General features: G+C 46.1%; 1 protein-coding gene across 4 annotated transcripts in view; it reads left to right on the top strand.

Annotated features, from left to right (window-relative positions):
• CHST15 (carbohydrate sulfotransferase 15) overlaps positions 1 to 25,886 on the top strand; it is a 98,683-nt gene that overhangs the window by 34,149 nt on the left and 38,648 nt on the right. For 3 of the 4 annotated variants that reach the window (XM_049854779.1, XM_049854780.1, XM_049854781.1), the window contains exon 2: positions 24,663 to 25,727. In XM_049854779.1, the coding sequence (XP_049710736.1) occupies positions 25,182 to 25,727 (546 nt within the window). In that variant the 5' untranslated portion in view covers positions 24,663 to 25,181. Of the gene's footprint in view, positions 1 to 20,362; positions 20,600 to 24,662; positions 25,728 to 25,886 lie in introns of those variants that run through there. The other variant, XM_049854782.1, reaches the window with a different exon arrangement.

The raw sequence follows: 25,886 nt of genomic DNA, 5'->3' as shown, positions 1-25,886 counted from the left end.
CCTTAACATGGGTCCTGCTGCCCTCAAAGGCCTTACAGGGCTTCAGCAGCTGTGGGCTTGGTGGTGGGTGGAGCAGGTCCACCCCTCTGGGGGAAGGTGCTTAAGGACCCAGGTACGGGGTGCTCCCTCCCCGAGATGAAAAGCCCCCATCAGTTTTTTACCCTCCAAAGTGAGTCCTACCATACTGCTTTTGGTCATCCCCAGAGAAAAGCATCTTTGGGGGTAGCTCATTTATTACTGCTGAAGGTTTTACAACTACAAAAACCAAAGAACCAAAAAAACACCCAGCCAGTTGCCTGATTCCAAGTCATGGAGACCCTGTGTGTCAGGGTAGAACTGCTCCATAGGGTTTCCATGGCCATGACCTTTCAGAAACAGATTGACAGGCCTTTCTTTGTTTAATTATAATATTTTATTGTGTTTTTGGTGAAACTTTACACAGCAAACTAGGTTTCCATTTAACAATTTTGATACAGTATTGTCATTGGTTACATTTTTTACAATGTGTCAACTTTCTCAATATTTCTGTTCTGGCTGTTGGGTTTCCACCCATCTAGCTTGTCTCCTACCTTCCCATCTTTGCTTTAGGGTAAATGTTAACCATTTGGTCTCATTATAGGTGGTTTTTTAAAGGAGCACAGTTCTCACGGGGGTGATGTTGTTTATTTTATAAGCCAACCTGTTTGTTAACTGAAAGGTATGGTCTCACTACATAGTTTAAAGTGTATCTCAGGGCAATAGTCTCAGGGGTTCCTCTAGTCTCTACATAAGTCACCTTTATGTAAGAATTTGAATTTTGTTATACCTTTTTTTTCCCATTCTATCCAGGGCCACCTGTTGTGTCCCTGGGCAGAACCATTGGTTGTGGTAGCGGGGCCACCTGTTGGGTCCCTGGGCAGAACCATTGGTTGTGGTAGCGGGGCCACCTGTTGTGTCCCTGGCAGAACCATTGGTTGTGGTAGCGGGGCCACCTGTTGTGTCCCTGGCAGAACCATTGGTTGTGGTAGCGGGGCCACCTGTTGTGTCCCTGGGCAGAACCATTGGTTGTGGTAGCGGGGCCACCTGTTGTGTCCCTGGCAGAACCATTGGTTGTGGTAGCGGGGCCACCTGTTGTGTCCCTGGGCAGAACCATTGGTTGTGGTAGCGGGGCCACCTGTTGTGTCCCTGGGCAGAACCATTGGCTGTGGTAGCGGGGCCACCTGTTGTGTCCCTGGCAGAACCATTGGTTGTGGTAGCGGGGCCATCTGTTGTGTCCCTGGCAGAACCATTGGTTGTGGTAGCGGGGCCACCTGTTGTGTCCCTGGCAGAACCATTGGTTGTGGTAGCGGGGCACCATCTAGTTCTTCTGGTCCCGGGATAGGTGAGGCCCTAGCTCCTGTAGGCTGCTAGTCCTGTAGTTTCTTCTTTGCTCTAGACAATTAGAGACAACAGGCCTTTCTTCTGAGGCATCTCTGGTTGAGTTTGAACCACCAACCTTTTGGTTAGTAGCTGAGTGCTTAACCATTTGTACCACCCAGGGACTCCTTACAACTGCAAACAGGTGTGAACACCTCAGAAAAACCAAGTCAACCAAAGACATCCCAGCCATGTTGTAAACAGTTTTGTCCTCAGAAGGTGAGACTCATCCCAGCTGATGAATATGTAGAAAAAAGATCATTTACTTTGTGGATGGTGTAGACTTGTTTCTTTCAACCAGTTTCGGAAGAAGAGGACTAGGTCAGGCCCGGAGATAAACGCAGAAGCAGATCACAGAACCCGGCCTGGCAGTTGCTCAGGACAGTCCTGGGTTTGAATCGAAGAAGATGCTTGATAAATAGCAATTTTTTCTTCCCATTTTCCCCCCCTTTCCTTTCCCCCTCAGGGGTCCCCGGGTGGCACAAATGGTTAGGCACTCGGTTAGTGATTGAAAGACTGGCAGTTCAAACACATGCAGAGGTGCCTCAGAAGACAGGCCTGGCAGTCTGCTTCCGAAAGGTCACAGCCTGGAAAACCCTATGGAGCTCAGTTCTGCTCTGCACGTGTGGGGTCACCGTGAGTCAGAATCGATGAAAGATGGTTTGTTTTTTTTCCTTCTTCCCCAACTGGAGAAGAGCTTATACTCAGGACTGTTCCAGCTCTGACACTCTGTGTTGCAATGAATTATCTTTTAATCAAAAAATCTAGCCCTGCCACCCATAAAACCCAGTAAATCCCTCAAATTAATCAAACGAGGAGCTCATTTAATCCTGTGGGTGATTAGTGTTTTGTCTCTCCTGACCACTTCTCCCCACGTCTCTTTCTGTTCACACCCCTCGCAGTGGTGTAGAGCAGTGGAAAAGTCACTGAGGAACCAAAAAAGGTAAAAAAAAAAAAAAAAAAAGAAAGAAAGAAAAAGCAGCGAGAAAGGTAGTTTGCGTTTTTTGTTCCTTCGGGATTCTTGATGTTTTTGAAACTTTTCCAGATTTCCTTTACGGGAAAGAAATGAAAATCATCCAAAGAGAGGACCATTTTCCGCTCAGGGCCTGGGATCCTGTTGCTGGCTGAAAAACCCTGTGGGCTGAGCACATTCCGAAGTGTGCCTGAAAGGGTTACAAGAACCAAGAATGGGTAAAAAAAAAAAAAAAAATGAAAACACAAACAAACCCAGCTTCTAGCTTCAGATAAGAATCCTATAATTTACTAAGACATATCATTTTGGGGTTTTCTTAAGCAGGAAAGCTAATTTTGAAAATTAGGAGGACTTTTGAGGTTGGGGTAATTGAGATACAATAACAGGGCCCTCCGAGCCCTTGTTTGGGCTCCCAGCAGAGCTAGGGTGAGTAGGGGTGGCTCGCTGTGGGTATTGGGGCCCCCAGGGCCAAGGAAGCACAGAGCAGTCTGCTGGCTGAGCTCAGTGGTAGCAGTGGCCAGGGGACCCTGGATAGTGCAGCCAGTGAGTGACAGATTAACGGGAGAGAGGCAGGATTGCAAAACCTGCAAAATTTTAAATTCTATTATAAATGGAGGATCCTGGTGGCCCAGTGGATAAGCACTTGGATGCTAACCGAAAGGTTGGAGGTTTGAACCCACCATCAGATCTGCAGGAGAAAGATGGCAGTCTGTTCTTCTGTAAAGATTTACAGCCTTGGGAACCCGATGGGTCGCTATGAGTCAAAATCGGCTCGATGCCAGTGGGTGAGAACATAACAGTTGCCATTTCAGCGTTCTTTTTTTTTTTTTTTTTGCAAGAAGAGTATAACAAATGTAATTTGCATACCAAAAGTGTACCTTCAGTGGTCAGAATTGTGCAGCCGTCACAAGTCAATTTTAGAACATTTTCATCACACCAGAAAGAAACCCTTTGCGCTTTAAAAATCACTTTTTTTTTTAATTGTCCGTTAGGTGACAGTTTACAGCTCAAGTTAATTTCTCATACAAACATTTATACACATATTGCTTTGTGACCCTGGTTGCAGTCCCTATACTGTGACAGCCCACTGCCTGTTTCCACCCCAGATTTCCCATGTCCTTTCAATCAGCTCCTGTCCCTTTCTGCCTTCTCATCCTGCCTCAGACAGGAGCTGCCCATTTAGTCTCGTGTTATCTACTTGAACTAAGCAGCACACTCTTCATGAGTATTATTTTGTGTTTTATAATCCAGTCTAATCTTTGAAGAATTGACTTCAGGAATGGTTTTAGTTCTGGGTTAACAGAGAGCCTGGGGGCCGTGTTTTCTGGGGTCCTTCTAGTCTCAGGCAGACCATTAAGTCTGGTCTTTTTACCTGAATTTGAGTTTTGCACCACACTTTTCTCCTGCTCCATCTGGGACTCTCTGTTGTGTTTCCTGTCAGGGCAGTCATTGGTGGTGGCTGGGCACCATCTAGTTCTTCTGGTCTCAGGTTGATGGAGTCTCTGGTTTATGTGGCCCTCTTGTCTCTTGGGCTCATACTTACCTTATGTCTTTGGTGTTCTTCCTTCTCATTTGCTCCAGGTGGTTTGGGACCAATTGATGCATCTTAGATGGCAACTTGCTAGCTTTTAAAACCCCAGACACCACTCACCAAATTGGTCTGCAGGACATTTTCTTGATAAACTTTGTTATGCCAGTTGACCTAGATGTCCGTTGAAACCGTGGTCCCCAGACCCCTGCCCCTGCTACTCTATCCCTTGACTATTTGGTTGTGTTCAGGAAACTTCTTAGCTTTCGCTTTAATCCAGTTGTGCTGTCTTCCCCTGCATTGTGTGTTGCCCTCCCCTTCACCTAAGATAATTCTTGTCTGCTATCTAGTTAGTGAATTCCTCTCTCCCTCCCTCCCCACCCTTTTCACCATTAAATAATGTTTAAACCTTTTCTTGAGTTCTTATAATAGTGGTCTCATGCAATATTTGTCTTTTTGTGACTGACTGATTTCACTGAGCATAATGCCTTCCAGATTCACCCATGTTATGAGATGTTTTGAAGATTCATCACATTGTTCTTTATTGTTGCGTAGTATTCCATTGTGTGAATATACCATAATTCGTTTATCCATTTGTCCATTGATGGGCACCTAGGTTGTTTCCATCTTTTTGCTATTGTAAACAGTGCTGTAGTGAACATGGGTGTGCATATATCTATTCCTGTGAGGGCTCTTATTTTTCTAGGATATATTCCAAGGAGTGGGATTGCTGGATTGTATGGTAGTTCTACTTCTAGCTTTTTAAGGAAGCACCAAATCGATGTACAAGGTGGTTGTACCATTTTACATTCCCATCAGCAGTGTTTAAGTGTTCCAGTCTTTCCACAGCTTCTCCAGCAGTTATTATTTTGTGTGTTTTGGATTAATGCCAGCCTTGTTAGGGTGACATGGAATCTCATTGTAGTTTTGATTTGCATTTCTCTAATGCCTAATGATCGAGACCATTTCCTCATGTATCTGTTAACCACCTGAATGTCTTCTTTGGTGAAGTGCCTGTTCATATCCTTTGCCCATTTTTTAATTGGGCTATTTGTGTTTTTGTTGTTGAGGTTTTGCAGTATCTTTTAGATTTTAGAGTTTGGACCCTGATTGGATATATTGTAGCCAAAAATTTTTTCCCAGTCTGTACGTTCTCTTTTATTATTTTGGTGAAGTCTTTTGATGAGCATGTTTGATTTTCAGGAGCTCCCAGTTATCTAGTTTCTTTTCTGATGTTTGTACATTGTAAGTTATGTTTTATATTCTGTTTATGCCAAGTATTAGGGCTCCTAGTATTGTCCCTATTTTTTCTTCCATAATCTTTCTTGTTTTAGATTTTATGTTTCGGTCTTTGATCCATTTTGAGTTAGTTTTTGCACATGGTGTGAGGTATGGGTCTTGTTTCATTTTTTTGCAGATGGATATCCAGTTATGCCAGCACCATTTGTTAAAGAGACAGTTTTTTCCCAGTTTAATGGACTTTGGGTCTTTGTCAAATATCATCTGCTCGTAGGTGGATGAATTTATGCCTGGATTCTCAATTCTGTTCCATTGGTCTACGTATCTGTTGTTGTACCAGTACCAGGTTGTTTTGACTATGGTGGTGGTATAATATGTTCTAAAATCAGGTTGAGTGTGAGGCCTCCCACTTTGTTCCTCAGTAATGCTTTACTTATCTGGGGCCTCTTCCCTTTCCATATGAAGTTGGTGATTTGTTTCTCCATCTCATTAAAAAATGTTGTTGGAATTTGGATTGGGATTGCATTGTGTCTGTAGATTGTTTTGGGTAGAATTGACATTTTCACAATGTTGAGTCTTCCTATCCGTGAGCAAGGTATGTTTTCCACTTATGTAGGTCTCTTTTGGTTCCTTGCAGTATAGTGTCCTGTAGTTTTCTTTGTATGGGTCTTTTACATCTCTGGTTAGATTTATTCCTAAGTATTTTATCTTCTTGGAGGCTATTGTAAATGGTATTGATTTGGTGATTTCCTCTTTGAAATTCTCTTTGTTGCCATATAGGAATCCAACTGATTTTTTTATGTTTATCTTATATCCTGATATTTTGATGAAATCTTCTATTAGTTCCAGTAGTTCTTTGGGGTTTTCTGTGTGTAAGATCATATCATCTGCATACTTTTACTTCTTCCTTACCAATTTGGATGTCCTTTATTTCTTTTTCTTGCCTTATTGCTCTGGCTAGGACCTCCAGCACAATGTTGAATAAGAGTGGTGACAAAGGGCATCCTTGTCCATTTCAGCGTTCTTTGCATGTACAGTTTAATAGCATTAATTATATTCATCACGCTGTGTAACCATCACCATCCAGAATTTTCCATCACCCTCAACAGAAGCTCGGTCCCCTAAGCAGTGAGTCCCCTTCTCGCTGCCTCCCTTCTCCCCACCCATGGTGACCACTGATAAACTTTAGTCTGTGTATACTTGTTCTAGGTATTTCGTATCAGTGGAATCAGAGAATATTTGTCCTTTCGTCGTATCTGACTTATTTCACTCAGCGTGATACCTTCTCATCCTTTCACTTCAGGCTGTATTTGTAAGCTGTGAACAAAGGAGACACTCTCTCTTGCCTTCAGGGAGTTTATAGTCTCCTGGTCAAAGCAGGTGTCGTAAAATAAGCTCACACAAAGAGATGGAAAAACCAATTGCCATGGCGTCGGCTCCCACCCCTGGTGCCCCCATGTGTGTCCGAGCAGAATTGTGCTCGTAGGGTTTTCAGTGGCTGGTTTTTGGCAGTAGATCACCAAGCCTTTCTTCCAAGGGGCCTCTGGGTAGATTCAAACCTCCAACCTTTCTGTTAGCAGCTGAGCACAGGGACTCCTAAGAAATGGAAGGGGCTGTGAAGGAGAAGGGCGGGGCCTGACAGTCTGGGGCCTCAGGGGAGGACTCGCTGGCTGAGATCTGAATGGTGAGCAGGAGTCTGTGGACCAAGCAGGGAGATGGTGGAGGCCAGGGAGGCTGGGGTGAGGCGGAGAGACAGAGACACAGGGAAGTGACAGTGAGGTGGGGCTGGCGAGAGGGGTGGGGACAGGCACAGGGGAGAGTTTTGTTTCCCCTTTAATCCTTCCGGCAACACTGAGAGGGGTCAGCTCAGGGTGCCTGAAGGCTGGGTGGCATCCACGTTCCCATAGTTGGTGTGGTGGTTCCATTATCTGGTGGTGTGCACTGTGAATTCCTGGGGACTCCTAGTCCAATGCTCATTTGCTGCTCCGTAAACGACAGGGAAGACAATGTCCACATGTGGATTGTGTGGAGAGAAGTTCTCATTTGCTGCCTTTAGGTCTGAACAACTGTGTGCTTCAGCCAAATAGTTATTTTCCTGAAACAGACCAGAGCAGTTCTTGATAGGAAGTCAGCTACAAGAACTATTTTAAAGTCTTTTTTTTTTTTTTCCACTAAATTTGAGACTTTTTTTTAGCCCAGAAGGAAGTCGGCTTTCCGCAAACAAGCCTTGACCTTCATAATGAGCCCTGAATGCTTTCCAGATCTTTATGAAAAAGATTCCATTCTTCTGTGGCCAGTTCGAAGAGGTTACTAATTTCTCATATGGTAGATCATTTGCTTTGTGGGGGACGGTTGTGCCCGAGCCAAGGTCCACTTATTATTTTTTAAACAAGTTTTCTTTTTTCATTTAACTTGTTTACATAGACGTGAGTACATGGAGCAGCTCTGGAAGCCCAGCTGCCCCATTTTATACCCTTTATCATTCCCTCTCTTTTCCTGCTCTGCCTTACCAGTTGTTGTCAAGTCCACCCCGACTCATGGCGACCCCATGTGTGTTGGAGTGGAACTGTGCTCCATAGGGTTTTCAGTGGCCGGTTTTTCAAAAGTAGATTATGAGGTCTTTCTTCCAAGGTACCTCTGGATGGACTCGAACCACCAGCCTTTTGGTTAGCAGCCAAGCACATAAACTGTTTGCACCACCAGGGACTCCTGGTTGCAAAAGGAGGCTTTCCCTCTTCCTGGGTGAGCAGCATTCTCTGTTCATTGAGAAGGTGAACGTGATTGTATTTTAAGCATTGTCTTACCTGTGCTCGAGAGAGCCGTGGGAATTCTCAGAGAGCATACCTTTGTTATAACATTTATCAAAAGCTCACTTCTCTTACTTCAAATATTGAAACTTGGAGAGGTGTGTTTGAAAAAATCGTTGGCCACCAAACATCTTTAGAAAATGCCTGTACTTAATGGAGAAGACAAAAAAAAAAAAACAAAACCCATGCTTGGTGTCTTGGGTCATGTGTCTATAAATAAATACGTACTTGCTTGGCCTATTTTTACTGAGGGCGGGAATCTGGATTCCAGAGTTGAGTGAGGTTATCAGAACTGGGTCTGTTCCTAAAAGTCTAAAAGGAGAAGGAGGGTCTGAAACAACCACTTTTTAATTAGTTTCTTCTCTACGTCTTCTCTCCTTCCAACCAGAAAGCAGCTCTTGGGGCTGGAGTCTTCGTGACCATCATCACTTAAGCACGCAGCTCCTCTCCCACCTACTCTCGCCAGCATTGTTCAGACCCTTCTGATCTGCAGCCTTTGCAGCTTCTCTTCTTCCTGCCTTGATATTCTGCCTCCAATCCAAACTTGCTGGGCCTTTGCACTCCAGGTGGAAGCCCTCACAGCTGAGCCGAGAGCCTCAGTTTGCAGAGAAGGGCAGAAAGAAGAGAGAAGGAGGGTGGCGGCGGCTGTGGTCGCTGATGACTGGGCATTTGACATGAATCATCTCATTTCACCCCTGCAGCTCTCTGCGGTGTTGTTGTTAGGTGCTGTCGAGTCCCTTCTGACTCCTAGCAACCCTGTGCGCAATAGAACGAAACACTGCTTGGTCCTGTGCCGTACTCACAGTCATTATGTTTGAGCCCATTGTTGCAGCCACTGTGTCAATCTATCTCATTGAGCATATTCCTCTTTTTCACAGACCCTCTACTTTACCAAGCACGATGTCCCTCTCCAGGGACTGGTCCCTCCTGATAACCTGTCCAAAGCATGTGAGATTTAGTCTTGCCATCCTTGCTTCTGAGGAGTATTCTGGATGGTCTTCTTCCAAGACAGATTTGTTCATTCTTCTGGCAGTCTCTGCGATGGGTACTACCATTATCTCCATTCTACAGATGAGGAAGTTGAGCTTCAGAAGGACTTTGCCCAGAGGCACACAGCTAGTACGGGTGGGTTTTGTAACTTCTTGTAGCCCCTGGTGCACCTCTGTGCACCCTAGGATCTACACACCCCAGCGGGGTGGGTATTCCTTTGCCTTTTGCGACGCTTAGGGAGGGCTCCTCTGTGGTTCCCTGGTGAGTGCTGGCCACCTGCAATGATACCTTGGAGACATCTTGTTGAATCTTATTATCGAACCTGCCTGAGAAGGCTATTGTAATTTAGCCAAGATTGTTCCCCTCTTTCCATCAAAAAGAAACAAATTCCAAGGAAGTGTTTTTAGGTGGTTCTGTCTGTTCAAGGGTTAACACAGTGCTTGTTATGCTTGTCTTTGGAAATAAAACAATGTTGGAAGCTACTCAGATCAGCAAGACCATCTGGCTGGGAATGCCCAGCTGCTCCTTCCATGGTGCTGCCTCTAATTTATTCATTCAGGGGCTCTGGTACGTCTGCAGCATCACTATTCGCACTTCGTTTTGAAAGTGTGAGCTGTGTGTGTGCTGGACCTTTCTTGTCTGCCGTCCTGGAGGACATCTGGCCGGGCTTCTGCAGCTCTGCAGCCTATTTTCCCTTCCTGGGGTCACGTGAAGATGGCAGGCGGGTCCAGAGACCCCAGTGTGGACCAAGCCTCCCTACTTCTGTGGCTCTAACATGTGGGTTCCAGGCATTGTCCTTGGAGCCACTTCTTCTTTTCATGCTTGTGATAAGGAAGAATTGTTAGAGAGCGATTAGAATCTATCACTTGGCTTTGGTCTAGCTGCACAAGAGCCAAAATGACCCTGGTCTAAAAACATGCCACATTTTCCTGGCAGTTAAGATTAAAACCCATTGCCATCAAGTCAACTCCAACTCATAGCAACCCTATAGAACAGATTAGAACTGCCCCATAGGGTTTCCAAGGAGCAGCTGGTGGATTCGAACTGCTGACCTTTTGGTTAGCAGATGAACTCTTAACCGCTATGCCACCTTAGATTTTGCAAATGTTTGAAACCTTGAAAGCATTCAAAAAGAATAACTGAGTTTACCAAGCACCCTGCTCCCTGAGCTGATCGGCCCCTTGCAGCGCTGCTGCGCCTTCTGCATCTCCGTTGAGACAGAATGAGGCTGAGTGGTGAAGAGGTCCACGCAGCTGGTTGAGTGGCGCTGGTTGCTCAGCGCATCCCCAGGTCTCTCATTTTCCTCTCCTCTGTAAGTCAAGTGTGGGCCAAAGTTTCCTTACCTGTAAAATGGGAATAATAATTTTACTTTCCTCTTAAACAGGACAATCCATATAAACCCAAGCATGGTGCCTGGAAGGAGCCCTAGTAGTGTGATGGTAAAGTGCTCAGCTGTTAACCAAAAGGTTGATGGTTGGAACCCACCCAGCAGCTCCTCGAGAGAAAGACCCAGTCATCTGCTCCCATAAATATTATAGTCAAGAAAACCCTATGGGCAGTTCTTCTTTGTCACATGGGGTTGCTATGAGTCGGCATTGACTTGACAGCACCCAACAACAACATGGTGTCTGAACTTACAAGTGTTAGTGGCTGTCTCTATTATTGTTGTTATTAAGTGGATATCTGCTGGGAATTAGTGACGCTTTCTGCAGTTCCTTCCTTCACTCATTCATTCAGTAAATATCTACTGAGCACCTACCCTGTTCCCGGACCCGCTATTCAGGGTTGAGCGTCACAGATGTGGCCCTGCCCTTGCCGACCCTACAGTCCAGCAGGAAGTCACTTAACTCCACCTCCGCCTCCTCACCTGGGAAACAGGTGGCCAGCGGGCTGGGTAACGTTAACCTTACCTGCCGCCCCGCAGGGCTGACTGTAGCAGCTCTGCTTGCCGCCGTCTTGCATGACGGGACGGTGCGGGAGAAAGATGACAGTTTTTGCAGCCAAACGGTACCTGTGGTCAACTCTGCGCTGCTGCTGGTTAGCTTTGCGCCTCAGTTTTCCATGTAAAAATTTAACTTGGGGATCGCATTGCTGACCTCAGGGTTGCCATCAAGAAGGGACCCAGTGTGGCGCTCAGCCCGTGGCGGATGCTAGAATGGTGTTAGCTCCTCCCCCTTCATTGTCTCTGGGGTTGCTTACATCCTGAAACAGTGTCCACGGTTTGAAGTCTGTGTCCCAGCCTGTACCAAGAGTGATACTTAAGTTTTAATTTCAAACATCCTAAAACAGGCTGACCATGGTGCCCTTGAAACACTTCACAATTATATGACTATCACCCCTTTGCCTCCCAGAGCCTTTTTGGTCAGCGTGTTTCTCTGCAAACCCTGTAAGCAAATCTTCAGTAAGTCTGAACTTATTGAAAAACCGCAGTCAGTAGATACACAAGCTTGAATGGAAACTCTAGTATCTACGTGATTTAAATTACTACTGGAAATAATAAAATGAGCATTCAGAAGTAGGTTTTTCCCCCAAGTGGTTTCAGAAAATGAAAATTATTGGTTGTATGACCAGGACCGTTAGTCTTTTGCGCACATTGAGAACGCTGGGTGACTGTTGCAGCGTGAAAACTTTTGAAATCTATTGTCCACCTGGCCCCTTTGTAGGAAACCTGATTAATTTGTACACTTCAGGGAGACTGAGTCATCTGGCTGTGTTTGCTTATAAGCTGGGTGGGCACACGCAGGAGCTGGGGCAGATCACCCTAAGCAGAGTGAGGAGTGTATCAGAGAGAATATTTAGAAGATTCCATCTGCCCTCCTGCCTTTGCTGTGGGAGATCAGGCTGGTGGCTCCATGAATCATCACCGTTGTTAGAATGTGTTTTTTGGCTTCTAGGAGCAGAGCTGGGTCTTTTGGGGTCTGCAGATTTGAAGGGGGCCCATGGTGGGCATTGGGGGTGTCTTTGAAATGAGATGGAGCCCTGGTGGCACAGTGGTTAAGAGCTTGACTGTTAACCAAAAGATCAGCAGTTCGAATCTACCAGGTGCTCCTTGAAAACCCTGTAGGGTCGCTATGAGTCAGAATCAACTCGAGGGGAAACGGGTTTGGCTTGCTTGTTTTGAAATGGGATATACAGTTCTGAGCGTGAGGGTTTTCCTGGAGCCTCTGGAACCTTTCTTCTGGTGTTGGATGGAATGTTCCAGCAGACCTGGGCTGTGCTTCTTCATCTTTGAAGCCTCAGCAAACGCAGTGCCCTGCACATAGTGAGCACTTGATGAATGCGTGCTCAGCAGTATGTATGGACTGCCACCTGAGGAGAAAACTCTGAGAGCCTTTGGAGTCACTATGTAGTTTTTTTTTTTTTTGCGTAGCACAAAGCGAGTACCACACGAGCTTTTCAATGCTCCTGGAAAACCTGGGCCTGGAAGACATGACAAATGGTGACAATGGGCTTTTATTAGGGTGAAGTTAACCTCAAATCATACACCGTGAGTGTTGGAGCTGAAAGAGTAGTCCCAACTCCATATTTTACATATGGGGAAACTGAGGCCCTGGGAGAGGAAGTGACTCGCCCAAGGTCACCAGCCAGGCTTGTGATCAATCTGGCCTGAGGCCATGCTGGGGAATCTCAGCTCAGGGGCCACACCCAGTTGGTCCTGGTCCTGTGGGAAGACAGCATCCTGCTGTATCTCTGAAGCTTCAAAGCACAGTAGAAACCAGCACAGAACACAGGCTTCTGTAGGAGCAGAAGAGGGGCTGGGAGCCACCACACTTGGGGGCTGCCTGTGTGCCCCGGCCGCCAGCCTGCAGTGGGTCATTTCCACGCCTCTTGACTGCCCAGGTGCAGCCTCAGCTGACAGCCCCCCTGCCCCTTCCTTCCTGCTTGCTTTCTGCCCTTCCTTCTCCCCACTCATACTTGGCACCAGGGCAGCCTTCACGCACCCCTGTTCCCTTACCCCTGTCCCCACCCTGGCTGCGTGCTCCTGCCGCCATCACACTTTCAGAGGGAGCGGGGACAAGCCTGAGCAATGAGTCCAGTCTGGTTTAAGGTATTTTGGATTCAGTGTTCCAGGCTGGTGTGGTGAATGATGGTAGTACTGGCCCTGATGGCTGCTTCCCTGTGTGTACCCTCAGCTCCCTGCCTGGTGTCCTTGTGAGGCTGTGTAGCTGCCCTTCAGGAGGGACTCCTGAAGGGAGGAGAAGGGGAGACGCCAGAGCGTGGCTGGGCTGCTGGATTCTCCAAGGGGCAGACTGGATGGGGTTCCTCCTAGATGTGAAGTGCGGGCATCTGTGTGTGGGACCCCTGTATCTCTTCACCCCCACCCTTCTATCCACATTGGGCCTCAGCTCTTCAGCCATCAAATGCAGGCTGAGCAGGTTCCTACTGGGGGCCTGCGGTGATGGGGTTTATGATTCCCTCGAGCCTGCCCCGATGGAGCCCGGACCCTGATTGCCTGCCATCATTTCTGAGATTTTCCAGGTTTTTCCTGTTGAAGGACTGCAGTCCTGCGCTCAGGGGTCCACCCTGCATTTCCTTCTACTGCCTCTCTCCCATCTGCAAAGAAGTGCCTCACTCACCCAGTCCATCGGATCTTTGGGGACTGGCATGTTTCTGGAAAATTGACCTTCCCCTGTTGAGCACTGAGATAATTTAGAGGTGGGCACAGTCATTCTAACTGGGCTCAGCTACCTGTCCTGGAGATTGAGACACCTCTGCTTTGTAGTACCTTGTTTCTACTGTAAAGGTGGCTGTCACTTCCTGGGGTCTCTGTGCCTGCCTCCAGCTGCCACCTGTCTCATCTCATTCATTACTTCTCATCAGTTGTAGACAGGAAAATTGGACACCTACGCCTAGAATTGGAAACCCTGGTGACGTAGTGGTTATAGTGCTACGGCTGCTAACCAAAAAGGCTCAGCAGTTTGAATATGCCAGGCGCTCCTTGGAAACTCTATGGGGCAGTTCTACTCTGTCCTATAGGGGTCACTGTGAGTCGGAATCGACCCGATGGCACTGGAGTTTACTTGGTTACGCGTAGAATTATATATACGTTGAAAGCAAGTAGACCTTGGATAAGCACCCGAGGGCCTTGCCTATAATAATACAAATAACGTTGTTGTTGTTGTTAGGTGCCGTCAAGGTGGTGCTGACTCACAGTGACCCTGGGTATAACAGAACAAAATGCTGCCCAGTGCTGTGCCATCTTCACAATAGTAGGTATGTTTAAGCCCATTGTTGCAGCCAGTGTGTCAGTCCATCTCATTGAAGGTCTCCTCTTTTTCGTGGACCCTCTACTTTACCAAACTTGATGCCCTTCTCTAGGGACTGGTCCCTCCTGATAACATGTCCAAAGTACGTGAGACGTAGTTTCGTCATCTGCGCTTCTGAGGAGCACTCTGGCTGCACTTCTAAGACAGATTTGTTTGTTCTTCTGGCAGTCCATGGCATGTTCAATATTCTTTGCCAACAGCAATAATATGTACCGTTTACTGAGGCATGCTGTGTGCCAGATATGACAGTAAGCATTTTACATATATTGTCTCATTTTGTCTTTACCTTTCATCCTGGGAGGCAAGGGCAGTTTTAATCCCATTGTACAGATGAGGAGACTGAGTCACAGAATGGTTAAGTGAGTTGCCTGAGATCATAAAGTCAGATTGAAATGCAGGTCTGCCTGACTCTGAAGCCTTATCTGACCCTCTATTTTGCTATGTCCCACTTTTCTACTGAGTAAGTGCGGAGCCTGCTGTCTATTGTGGAGATTGAATCTCAGTCAAAATGCCTGCTTTTTAAGGATATGTTTTATTGAAAGAATTAAAGCTTATATTTTTGATACTGTTGAGCATGTTTTTTGTTGTTGTTGGGTGCTGTCAAGTCCATTTTGATTCATAGCAACCCCATGTGACATGAGTAGAACTGCCTCATAGAATTTCCTAGGTTGTATAGGGTTGGTATGAGTCGGAATTGACTTGACCGCAACGGGTTTGGTTTTTTTTTTTTTCTAATGTTTAAAAAAGGAACAGATCACAAGGTCTCTTCTTGGAGTTGCTGGTGGGTTTGAACTGTGGCCTTTTGGTTAACTGCTATCTAGTTATCTAGTGCTGCTGTAACAGAAATTCCACAAGTGGATGGCTTCAATAAATAGAAATTTATTTTTTCACAGTTGAGGAGGCTAGATGTTCAAATTCAGAGTGCCAGCTCTAAGGGAAGTCTTCCTCTCTCAGTTAGCCCTGGGAAAATTTCCTTGTCTTCAGCCTTCCCCCGGTCTAGGAGTTTCTCAGCAGAGGGACCCCAGGTCCACAGGACACACTCTGCTCCCAGCTCTTCTTGGTGGTAGGAGGTCCCTTTCTCTCTCTTTTGCTTCTCTCTTTGATATCTCAAAAGACAGTGACTCAAGATACAGCCTAGTTCTGTAGATTGTGTTCTACTTCATTAATGTAACTGCTTCTAATCCTGCCTCCTTAACATCATGGAAGTTAGGATTTACAACACACAGGAGAATTACATCAGATGACAAAATGGAGGACAACCACACAATATTAGGAATCATGGCCTAGCCAAGTGGACACACATTTTTGGGGGACACAGTTCAATCCGTAACAGTAGCCAAGCGCTTAGCCATTGCACCACCAGGGCTCCTTGTTAAGTATGTCAGGCAGTCGTTATGAACAGAAGTAATGTTGCCGATGAACTTGATGGAAACCGAAGTGTGTTTTAAAAGCAACTTTTAAAGAATGCCTGGGTTTCACGTGGCACACGTTTTGGGCCTCCGGGAAGATCCTGCCTGTCCGGGTTTTAGATACTGTTAGACAAAGCCCGGATGGCATGAAAGTAAACATGAAGGTGTCCCAGTCACCCGGAAAGATGGAACCTAGCAAGGAAACCTTAAGGAAGTGGGTTACGGAAGGGCTTGCTCAGGAGAGGAAGCCAGGAAGAAATTATAGTAACTCTTCATCAGGAAGTGGGGGGCGGGGGAGTCAATTGTCCAGATGATTAAACACAACAGCTGTGGTTGTCATAAATGCACATTTTGCCAGAAAATAACCTGGTGTGCAAAGTTTGGGGCAGTTGTGTCTTGAATTGAGAACAGCCCCCATCTGGGTTTCCAGCATTATTTTGGAATGTCTGCTTCTGGTATTAGCCAAGGAATTCAAGAAAGAAAAATCATTAACTGATGGATCTATGGATGAGTTGCTTTGGCCTGAATTTCTCATGATTCACTTTATTCATACAGACACACTTATTGGAACTATTAACCTACAGTTATATCGGTTTCAGTTAGTGACATGTGCTGTTTATAACCTGTAGTACTGTGTATCAGTTAGCTTTCATCGCGTAACCAAAGCTAACTCATGGCTGTCAGTTGATTCCGACTCATAGCGACCCTGCGACAGAGTAGAACTCCCCCAGAGGGTTTCCAGGGCTGTCATCTTTACGGAAGCAGACTGCCACATCTTCCTCTGTGGCTAGTGCGTTTGAACCGCCCACCTTTCAATTAGCAGCGAAGTGCTTTAACCACTGCACCACCAGGGCTCCTCTATGGCATAACAACCACCTCCCCCCCACCCAAACTCTGTCTTAAAACAGCAGCCATTTGTTATTTCTCCTGCTTTTGTAGGGCTTGGCTGGGTGACAGCAAAGGTGTAAGAGGTCCAGCAGGCACGTAAGCCTTGTAACCTGGGCTTAGAACCAGCACGTTGTCACTTCTTCTTTCTGTCTGCCAGTGGAGGTCCCCAAAATCAAGTCAGAGGACGAGGAAATATATTCTACTCCTTTAGTTGGAGGAGCTGCAAAGCCTCGTGGCAAAGAAGGTGACTACAGAGAAGGATAGGAAATGGGGACCAACGGTGCCATCTACCAGCAATAGTAATCAATTACTGTTTATTAACTAGTTACTGTGGGCCAGAACTCTACATATAAAATGTTGTTATTGTTAGATGCCACCGAGTCAGTCCCGACTCATGATGACCCTACATACAACGAAACAAAACGTTGCCCAGTCCTGCACCATCCTCACAGTGGTTGCTATGTGTGAACCCACTGTCGTAGCCACTGGATCATTCCGTCTTGTTGAAGGTCTTCTCTTTTGCTGACCCTCTTCTTTACCAAGCATAACGTCCTCCTCCAGAGACTGGTCCCTCTTGATAACATGTCCACAGTATATAATAACTAACGTTTATTTAGCACCTATTTATAGGGTAGCCATGAGTCAAAATCGACTCAACAGCAGTGATTTTTTTTTTTTTTTTTAATGGACCAGCCAGAAACCCTGGTGGCATAGTGGTTAAATGCTACGGCTGGTAACCAAAAGTTCAAATCCACCAAGTGCTCCTTGGAAGCTCTATGGGGCAGTTCTACTCTGTCCTGTAGGGTCGATATAAGTCGGAACTGACTCGATGGCAGTGGGTTTGGTTTTTGTTTTTTTTATGGGCCGGCCACTTTTCTAAGCACTTTACATGAATTAGTTCACTTAATGTCACAGCAGTGATAACCTATATGCTGCAATTATTCCCAATTTACATGCAAGAAAATAGGGAGGAGAGAGGTTTAGTGACTTGCTCAAGTTCAAACCCAGGCAGCCTGGCTCTAGCACCCAGACTGTTAACCATAATGCGATCTGTTATCAACAAGGCATTCTTTTGAGAATATAACCAAACCAGTTGCTATCAAGTTGATTCCGACTCGTGGGGACTCCATGTGTGTCAGCGTAGAACTGCACTCCGTCAGGTTTTTTCAGTGGTTGATTTTTTTCAGGTGTAGATCGCCAGGCTTTTCTTCAGGGGCACCTCTGGGTGGATTTGAACCTCCAACCTTTCGGCCAGCAGCTGAGCCTGCTGTTTGCACCACCTAGAGACTGCTGGGTTAAGCGGCTTTCTAAGGCCACTACGTGGACAGAAGTTTGAACTCCTGGTCTGAGTAACTATGCTGATGGTTCTCTCTACAAGACTGCAGGCCTCTCTGTGATAATCAAGGGATGCAGCTTTATTCTGTTTACTGAATCGGATGTGATCAAAAGCAAAATAAAACTTCCGGTAGAAGATTTAAACTGCTAATTTGTTGTTTGTCCAGAACTCTCCAGTCTCTTGACTTATTTCTCTTGGTCTCAGCAACAATCATTTTATATTTTTGAGCAAAATGTGAATAATGTTCTGTCTTCCATTCGTTGATGAATATTCCTTTGGGGGAAAAAAAAAAGTATTTCCATATGTGTAGCCCAGAGAGAATGTCAGCATTTAGAAATACTAATCAGAAGAAGGCTTTGTGTCTGGGTAAAGGTTAATTAAGATCCATTGAATTTTTTTCTTGAAAACGTAAAAGTAAAACAATGTAATTAGTTATTTTTTCCTCCCCCCTCCCCGCCCCAGAAGGCAGCTGTAAATGTTCTACCTAAATGAAGCCATTTACATAAATCCATCCCAGTTTCTTTTGAGGTTTCATACATCTTTCTCCTGCGATATCAGTTTATAGCTACAATCATTTTATCCGTTTTTCCTAGGGTGAAATTGGATGCCCTTTATCGATCTTACACAGAAGGGGCATTCAATTACTTAATCTAAAGTGGTATTTCTGGGTCTCTCAATGACAATTTTGTTATAAATGGTTTGCTAATGATGCTTGGGGTGCAGAGGTTAATAGGGGGCGTGGAGCAAGGACTGGTAACTGAACACTTTCTATTTTGGGAGCAGTTTCTGATCTCATACAGTGGCACCAGGGTCCCAAGATCATGGTGGCATCTGTAGGCACAGCAGGGAGCCCAGGTTGGGAAGCTGTCCCACTGAATTGTACACCTGAGTATGCTGTGGTTTCACACAACAAGAATGGGAGTGCCAAGGGTCCTTTCCAGCCTGACTCCTGGCACCAAGATGTGGGCATTCCAGCCAGATGAAGCAAGGGTACGGTTTCTGAAGGCCTGTTCTTGGAAGAGTTTGTGACAATGGAAAAGGGCAGTTAAGGAACATGATAGCAATCCCTTTTGCTTTCAGTACAGTCACATTCATCTGATTTTTATTCACGGAGTTTTGTTATTTAATAGCTCCCCGTGCGTTTCCTAGAGCTGCCGTAACAAAATACCATAAACTGGATGGCTTAAGACAACAGAAATTTATTCTCCCAGCTTGGGAGGCTGCAAGTCTGAACCAGGTGTTGGCAGGGCTCGGTGCTCTAGGGAAGAATCCGCTCCGGCCTCTCTCCCAGCCTCTGCTGGTTGCTGGCCATCCACGGTGGTCCTTGGCTTGCAGACAAATCACTCCGATCTTTGCCTCCGTCTTTGCATGACTGCCTCCTCTCTGGCGTCTCTGTGTCTCCAAATCTCCCTTTCCTTATGAGGACGCCAGTCATCGGGTATAGGGCCCACCATGATCCAGTATGCCCTCACCTTAACATGATGACATCTGCAAAGACCCTATTTTCAGTAAGGTCACATTGTAAAGATCCTTTGAAAGAATGTGCAGCATGCATACCTTTTTGTACATGGAAAAATTCCTCCCCGGCTGTGTCCTTCAAGGCCCCAAAGGGTCCAGTCCTGTCTCCTGTCCCGTCCATGGTTCCTATCCTCCTCCTGCCCCTTGCTTCCAAGGGTCCACCGACCGACTTCTCTCGTGGCTTTGACGCCCAACTTCTCTCCTTCAGGGGGCCTTTGTGTCCCCGAATCTCCATGTGACTGGCTTTATTTTTGCCATTCAGGTTTCAACTCAAATGCCTCCTTCTAAATCGGGTCCGCCTGGTCCCCCATCTATCATACCCCCCCTTCCTCCAGGGCAGTGGCTCCTGGGGCTGTTCACCTCACAGAGCATTGGGCAATGTCTGGAGAAAGTTTTGTTTGTCGTAACGGGGACATCCAACAATGCACAGCGCACCCCCTCCCCACAACAGAGAATTATCCGGCTCACATATCAACAGTGCTGAGGTTGAGAAACCCTGCTCTCATGGTTTTAGCGTATTATCCCTTTTTAGGTTCTTCAGAACATGACCAGCATCTGAGATGAGGTTTTTCACTGGCGACTTTTTATTGGCTATGGCCTTGTAGCCCGTGACCCCCGCCCCCCAGCCCTGGTGGAATACAAGCCCCAGGTAGGAGAAGGGCTTCTGTCCTGGCCCACCTGTACCTCCCGTCTCTCCATGGCCTCAAAGGAAGTTTGCCTGGAAGGCTTGAAGCTCTGGCTCCCTCATCTACATGGGCCCCTAGCAATGTATTCATATGGTCATAGGCTTGTTATTCTTCATCAGCTTTATCGAGATGCATTTTCTGTAATCTACAGTGGTCATGCCATTTTGTAAAAATTTTAAATAGTTTTCTGTAAGAATGTTGCCCTCCTCTCCCCCCGCCACCACCTGTTGCCTTCACCTTGCTTTGTATTGGCCTCAGGCCTCACACACCTCAATCTGCCTTTCAGGCCCCACACACCTGGATCTACCCTTCAGGCCCCACACACCTGGATCTGCCCTTCAGGCCCCATACAGCAGGATCTGCCCTTCAGGCCCCACACACCTGGATCTGCCCTTCAGGGTCCACACACCAGGATCTGCCCTTCAGGCCCCACACACCTGGATCTGCCCTTCAGGCCCCACACACCTGGATCTGCCCTTTAGGCTCCACACACCTGGACCCAGGGATTCGCACTGGTTCATTCCGCTCTGGCCACCTGCTGAGAATTTGCCTTTTTACCCCAGGTATACTGAATCAGAATTTACATTTTAACCAAATCTCCTGATGATTCCAGACCCCATACACGTGGACCTGCCCCACATCTGAAGCAATTACACTCCCCCCGCCCCCGTCAGCCTTCAGAAGACACTTGTTGAATGAATGAATGAATGAATTTTAAAAGTTGAGAAAACCCAGTAATGGAATGTGTCTTAGTTCTCTAGTGCTGCTATAACAGAAATACCACAGGTGAATGGCTTTAACAAAGAGATGTTTATTTTCTCGTAGTAACCAGAAGTCCAAATTCAGGGTGTCAGCTCCAGGGGAAAGCTTTCTCTCTCTCTTCTCATTAATCTTCCCTCAGAGGACGAGCTCTGCTCCTGGCACTGCTTCCTTGGTGGTATGAGGTCCCCAGCTCTCTGCTTACTTCCCTTTCCTTTTATCTCTTGAGAGATAAAAGGTGATGCAGGCCACACCCTAGGGAAACTCCCTTTATATTAGATCAAGGATGTGACCTGGTAAGGGTGTTACAATCCCACCCTAATCCTCTTTAGCATAAAATTACAATCACAAACTGGAGGATAACCACAGAACATTGGAATTCCTAGCCCAGCCAAGCAAATACACACATTTTGGGGGGACATAATTCAGGACAGAGTGTTTCTTTACAGCATCTTGAATCGTCTCCCCAACTTCCTGCTCCCCATTTTATGTTTAAGAAGTGAGGCACGGAGAGGGAGGCCTGGCTCCCACGCCTGACCCTGTGGGAGACCCCATTGCCGTGGGCCTCTTGTTGAGACTGTTAGCTTCCCCGACTTCCCAGGTTTATTTATTTACTTTGCTTGAAATAAAATACCTTTGTCCCTGTTTAGCAATGCTTTGCCCATTCAGCTGGGCTCAGATCATGTACATTTTTGTATTGTACCTCCAGAGTCTCATGTTTTCTTTTCTTTTTTTTTTTTTTAAAAAAAATCTAATTAGGCCTTCTGCAGCCAGAAAGATGGTGCGAAATCAGTCCCCACTGCGACCCTGTTGGAGTCTCATTTTTAACCTCAGCTTGGCCTTGTCTTGCATGTAGAAAAATGTTTTCCTGGCTTTGCTGATGGAATTTCCAAGTAGGGGGCCTTGCCCTTTTGTTTCATTGGTTTGGAGAGTTGTTTGTACCAAGTGATGGGTCAGGGGTGGTTGAGCAAGTCTGAAGCAGAAGTTTGACCTGGAGCTTCCTGACATGTCCCTCCAACTGTCCTCACGGATGCTGATAAGAGCAGGAGGGGCCCTGTGGGGGATGGAGCCTGAGATGCTTGTCCTGCTTTCTCAAACTTTCTTCCCACACGCCTCTACTCCTTTGCTCTACTCCAAACTGCCCACAACTCCTCCACCTTACCCATATCTCAGCCCTTACTGATCAGCATTTCTCAAACTGCTTCCTTGAGACGTTTCTTTGGTCAATTATGTTTTGGAGTTTTGTGTATTATATTCCTGTTTTGTGGATTAGAGTTTATTAGCTATTCTAAAAACCGAACCCGTTGCTGTTGAGTTGACTCTAACTCGTGGAGACCCCATGTCTGTCAGGGTAGAACTGTGCTCCACAGGGGTTTCAATGACAGATTTGGGGGAAGTAGATCACCAGGCCCGTCTTCCAAGGTGCCTCCTGTTGGATTTGAACCACCAGCCTTTCAGGCAGCAATTGAGTGCATTAACTGGTTTGCAGCACACAGGGACTCTATTACCCACCCACCCCCCGAAAAAAACATCGTCATCAAGTTGATTCTGACTCATAGCGACCCATAGGACAGAGTAGGACTGCCCCACAGGGTTTCTGAGGAGCAGCTGGTGGATTTGAACTACCGACCTTTTGGTTAGCAGCCAAGCTCTTAACCACTGTGCCACCAGGGCTCCATTAGTCTTTTAAAATCCATTGCTGTCAAATAAATTTTGACTCATAGCAACCCTATGGACATAGTAGAACTGCCCCTTAGGGTTTCCAGTGCTGTAATCTTTACGGGAACGGATCGCCACGTCTTTTCTCCCACGGAGTGGCTGGTGGGTTCGAACTGCTGACCTTTCAGTTAGCAGCTGAGTCCTTAACTCCTGTGCCACCACGGCTCCTTATTAGTCTATTAAAGGCCCTGAAAAGTCTTGCTGTGAAGAAGTCTGTGTGGTTTTGTTTATCCCAGCTTTTCTCCACATGCTTCAAGCACAGAACCATATAGACAACAAGCAGAATGCTTTGTGGAGGACATTTCGGGAAACGCCACTTTGCTCTTGCTTGGCCAACATATTTCAAGAAAACATGGATTTTTCTTTCCAAGGGAAGTCAGCACTTCTGCTAGTGAGTTCAGATTGGATCTAGTCCTTCAGCCAAAATGGGGAGGCTTTGATACAGGGTTAGTTAAAACCGTCTTCTCTGGTAGGGTAAGGATTGTTAGATGTGTGTGTGTGTGTGTGTGTGTGTGTGTGTGTGTGTGTGTGTGTGTGTGTGTGTGTGTGTGTGTGTGTGTGTGTGTGTGTGTGTGTGTGTGTGTGTGTGTGTGTGTGTGTGTGTGTGTGTGTGTGTGTGTGTGTGTGTGTGTGTGTGTGTGTGTGTGTGTGTGTGTGTGTGTGTGTGTGTGTGTGTGTGTGTGTGTGTGTAGAGGGGGCATGGCCTACCTTCCTTGGGTAATTCTCAAACAATGAAGGGAAATAGTGTGAAGTTGGATCTCCCATCTTTGATTCTACTCTAGATGTTCTTGGCACTCATCAATAATTAAAAATTATGATAGTAGTAATAGTTGATGTAATTTTGGTTAATGTCTACCATTTTTGTGATGCTAAATATGTATCAAGTGTTATGCAAACTCTTTGCACAGGTTTACTAATGTAGCACTCCTTACAGACACACAAGAGAGGTACTCCTATTACCCCAATTCTGCTGGTGAGGAATCACAGCTCAGAGAGGTTACTTGCCTTGCATGTCACACAGCTAGTTAGTGGTGGCCTGCCACTGCTAGGAACTAAGAAGGTCTCCTTTTTGCTAGTTCCGTGCTCTTTTTACTGCATCTACAAAGAAAGCGTCTTTTGGGCAACATTACATTTTATAACCACAGGATTCTATTAATGGATTTTTAAGAATCATGTCTTCCCCAGGATGGTGAAAATGAAAAATGATTTCGGGGTCTGAAGTGTTATGTTACTCAGAGGAATATTGCATATTGGATTTAATTGCTTAATAACTTAAAGTCAAAAAACCTTTTTTATATATCTAATACACTCTGCTGGAAGAGAGAATCATTTCCTTGTTTCTTAGTTTTCATTAACTCTTCTTTCCAAAACGGTAATAAAGGTTAGCTGTGGGTAAAAGAGTATGGATGCTGTTGGGAGGGAAAAAAGCATTTTCTCCGTTTGCTCACATCCTAACCATCCTCCTTCTTATTACTCTTAGGATTTCTCTTTGATTGAAAAGTGCTGATAATTCACTTCGCCCCTCAAATTCATTGTCACTGACTGTACAGAACTGAGAGTGATTGCATATTCCTGGGATTTGGGGTTCTAATAACTTATATGTATCAAGGCAGAGGTATTAGAGGAGAAAAAACCAAGCTAGTTGCCGCCGAGTCGATTCTGACTCATAGTGACCCCATGTGTTACAGAGTAGAGTTGCATGCCATGGGTTTTTCATGGCTTTGACCTTTTGGAAGTAGATTGCCAGGACCTTTCTTCCAAGGTGCCTCTGGGTGGGTTTGAACTGCCAGCCTTTCAATTAGCAGTTGAGCGCTTAATGGTTTGTACCACACAGGCAGCTTTAGTAGAGGATATGCAAGTTAAAAAGGGGTAGGGTAGAATTGTGCAAAAAATGTGAGGTGTCTGGTGGGGTGCTGGCGATGGTGTTTGGGACCACATCTTGGCTGAACTAACACCCCAAAGACGAGCACCAAGGACCAGAAACCTCTGGCTTTACCCTATATGGCTTTCCACGACTTGTTGGTAACCAAGCAGGCTTGGCTGACAGCTTTAGTGGAAAAAAGAAGTGAACATCTCCACTTGAAAGATGGTCTCTGGGTTCTTGCTATTATCACCTAATGTAATAAAACTTCCTTTCTTTTTATTTAGGTCTTTTGACATTTGAAAAATTTTGCTCCCAATGAAGAGGGAACATTTCAAAGGCACGCAGGATGTAAAAGAAGAAGTCTTCGTGGGCATCTCCATGGATGGACACCAACCCATTGGTCAATGGGAAGACAATGATACCTTCCAACCTTCCGTGTGTTTCCATGCCCTCCAGTGATAATTCTTTCACTTTATTTTGTGCCATGGGAAAAACCTGAAGCGCAGGCACAATTGCTCCTGAACTTGCAACTTTCCCCTCAATTCTAGTGACCTTTCTAGAACATGACCATTGGAGATCCCGTTCTCATGTCATCTTTCAGAGCCTAACCAAAGAAGGCACTTCCTCATTCTACGGTGCTTTGGCTTCAGCTTATTTTTCCATTCATTTCTGTTGCTTTTGCCTTCAAACCATCTTACATAATCACAAGACGTCCATCAAGTTTTCCAGGGCCATTTGCAGGCATCTGGACTCCTAGGGGGCTCGCCCATGGCCCACTAAGCCAGCAGTCAGAGGGCACTAACATGAGGCACTGCATTAATTGCTGTATACAGCTGTTACCCAACGAGGTGTGCACACAGCAGCTTGGCTGCCGAGGAGGCCACCATCCCAGCCACCAGGCGTGCACCGAGTGCACAGGCGAGAACAAGATTCTGTTCCGCGTGGACAGTAAGCAGATGAACTTGCTTGCTGTTCTCGAAGTGAGGACCGAAGGGAGTGAGAGCTGGGGTGGGTTTTTGCGCTTCAGGAAGGGGATGCGATGTAGCCTCGTGTTTGTACTGGTAATCATGACCTTGGTGATGGCGTCTTACATCCTTTCTGGGGTCCACCAGGAGCTCCTGATCCCATCGCCTTTCCATTACGGAGGCTTTCCCAGTAACCCCGGTGTGATGGACAGCGAAGGCCCAGGTGACCTAAAAGAGCACCACCACCAGCCCTCTGTAAATAATATCTCATATGTGAAGGATTACCCAAGCATTAAGTTAATTATCAACAGCATCACGGCCAGGATTGAGTTCACGACCAGACAGCTCCCAGATTTAGAAGACCTCAAGAAGCAGGAGTTGCATGTGAGTAGCCTGGTGCTAATCTTCACTTACTGATTCATTTGTAAAGAATGGATGCCTCCCTTTTGATCACCATCTTTGGGAATTCAAAAGGTAAATGACCAAAACATATCTCAAGTGTAACAAGGATCATGGAGCCCTGGTGACACAGTTGTTAAGTGT

This window comes from Elephas maximus, chromosome 16, assembly GCF_024166365.1.
Source record: "Elephas maximus indicus isolate mEleMax1 chromosome 16, mEleMax1 primary haplotype, whole genome shotgun sequence".
NCBI lineage: Eukaryota > Metazoa > Chordata > Mammalia > Proboscidea > Elephantidae > Elephas > Elephas maximus.
The sequence above is the reverse complement of the archived record's forward strand: the minus strand, read 5'-3'. Positions and strand labels throughout refer to the sequence as shown.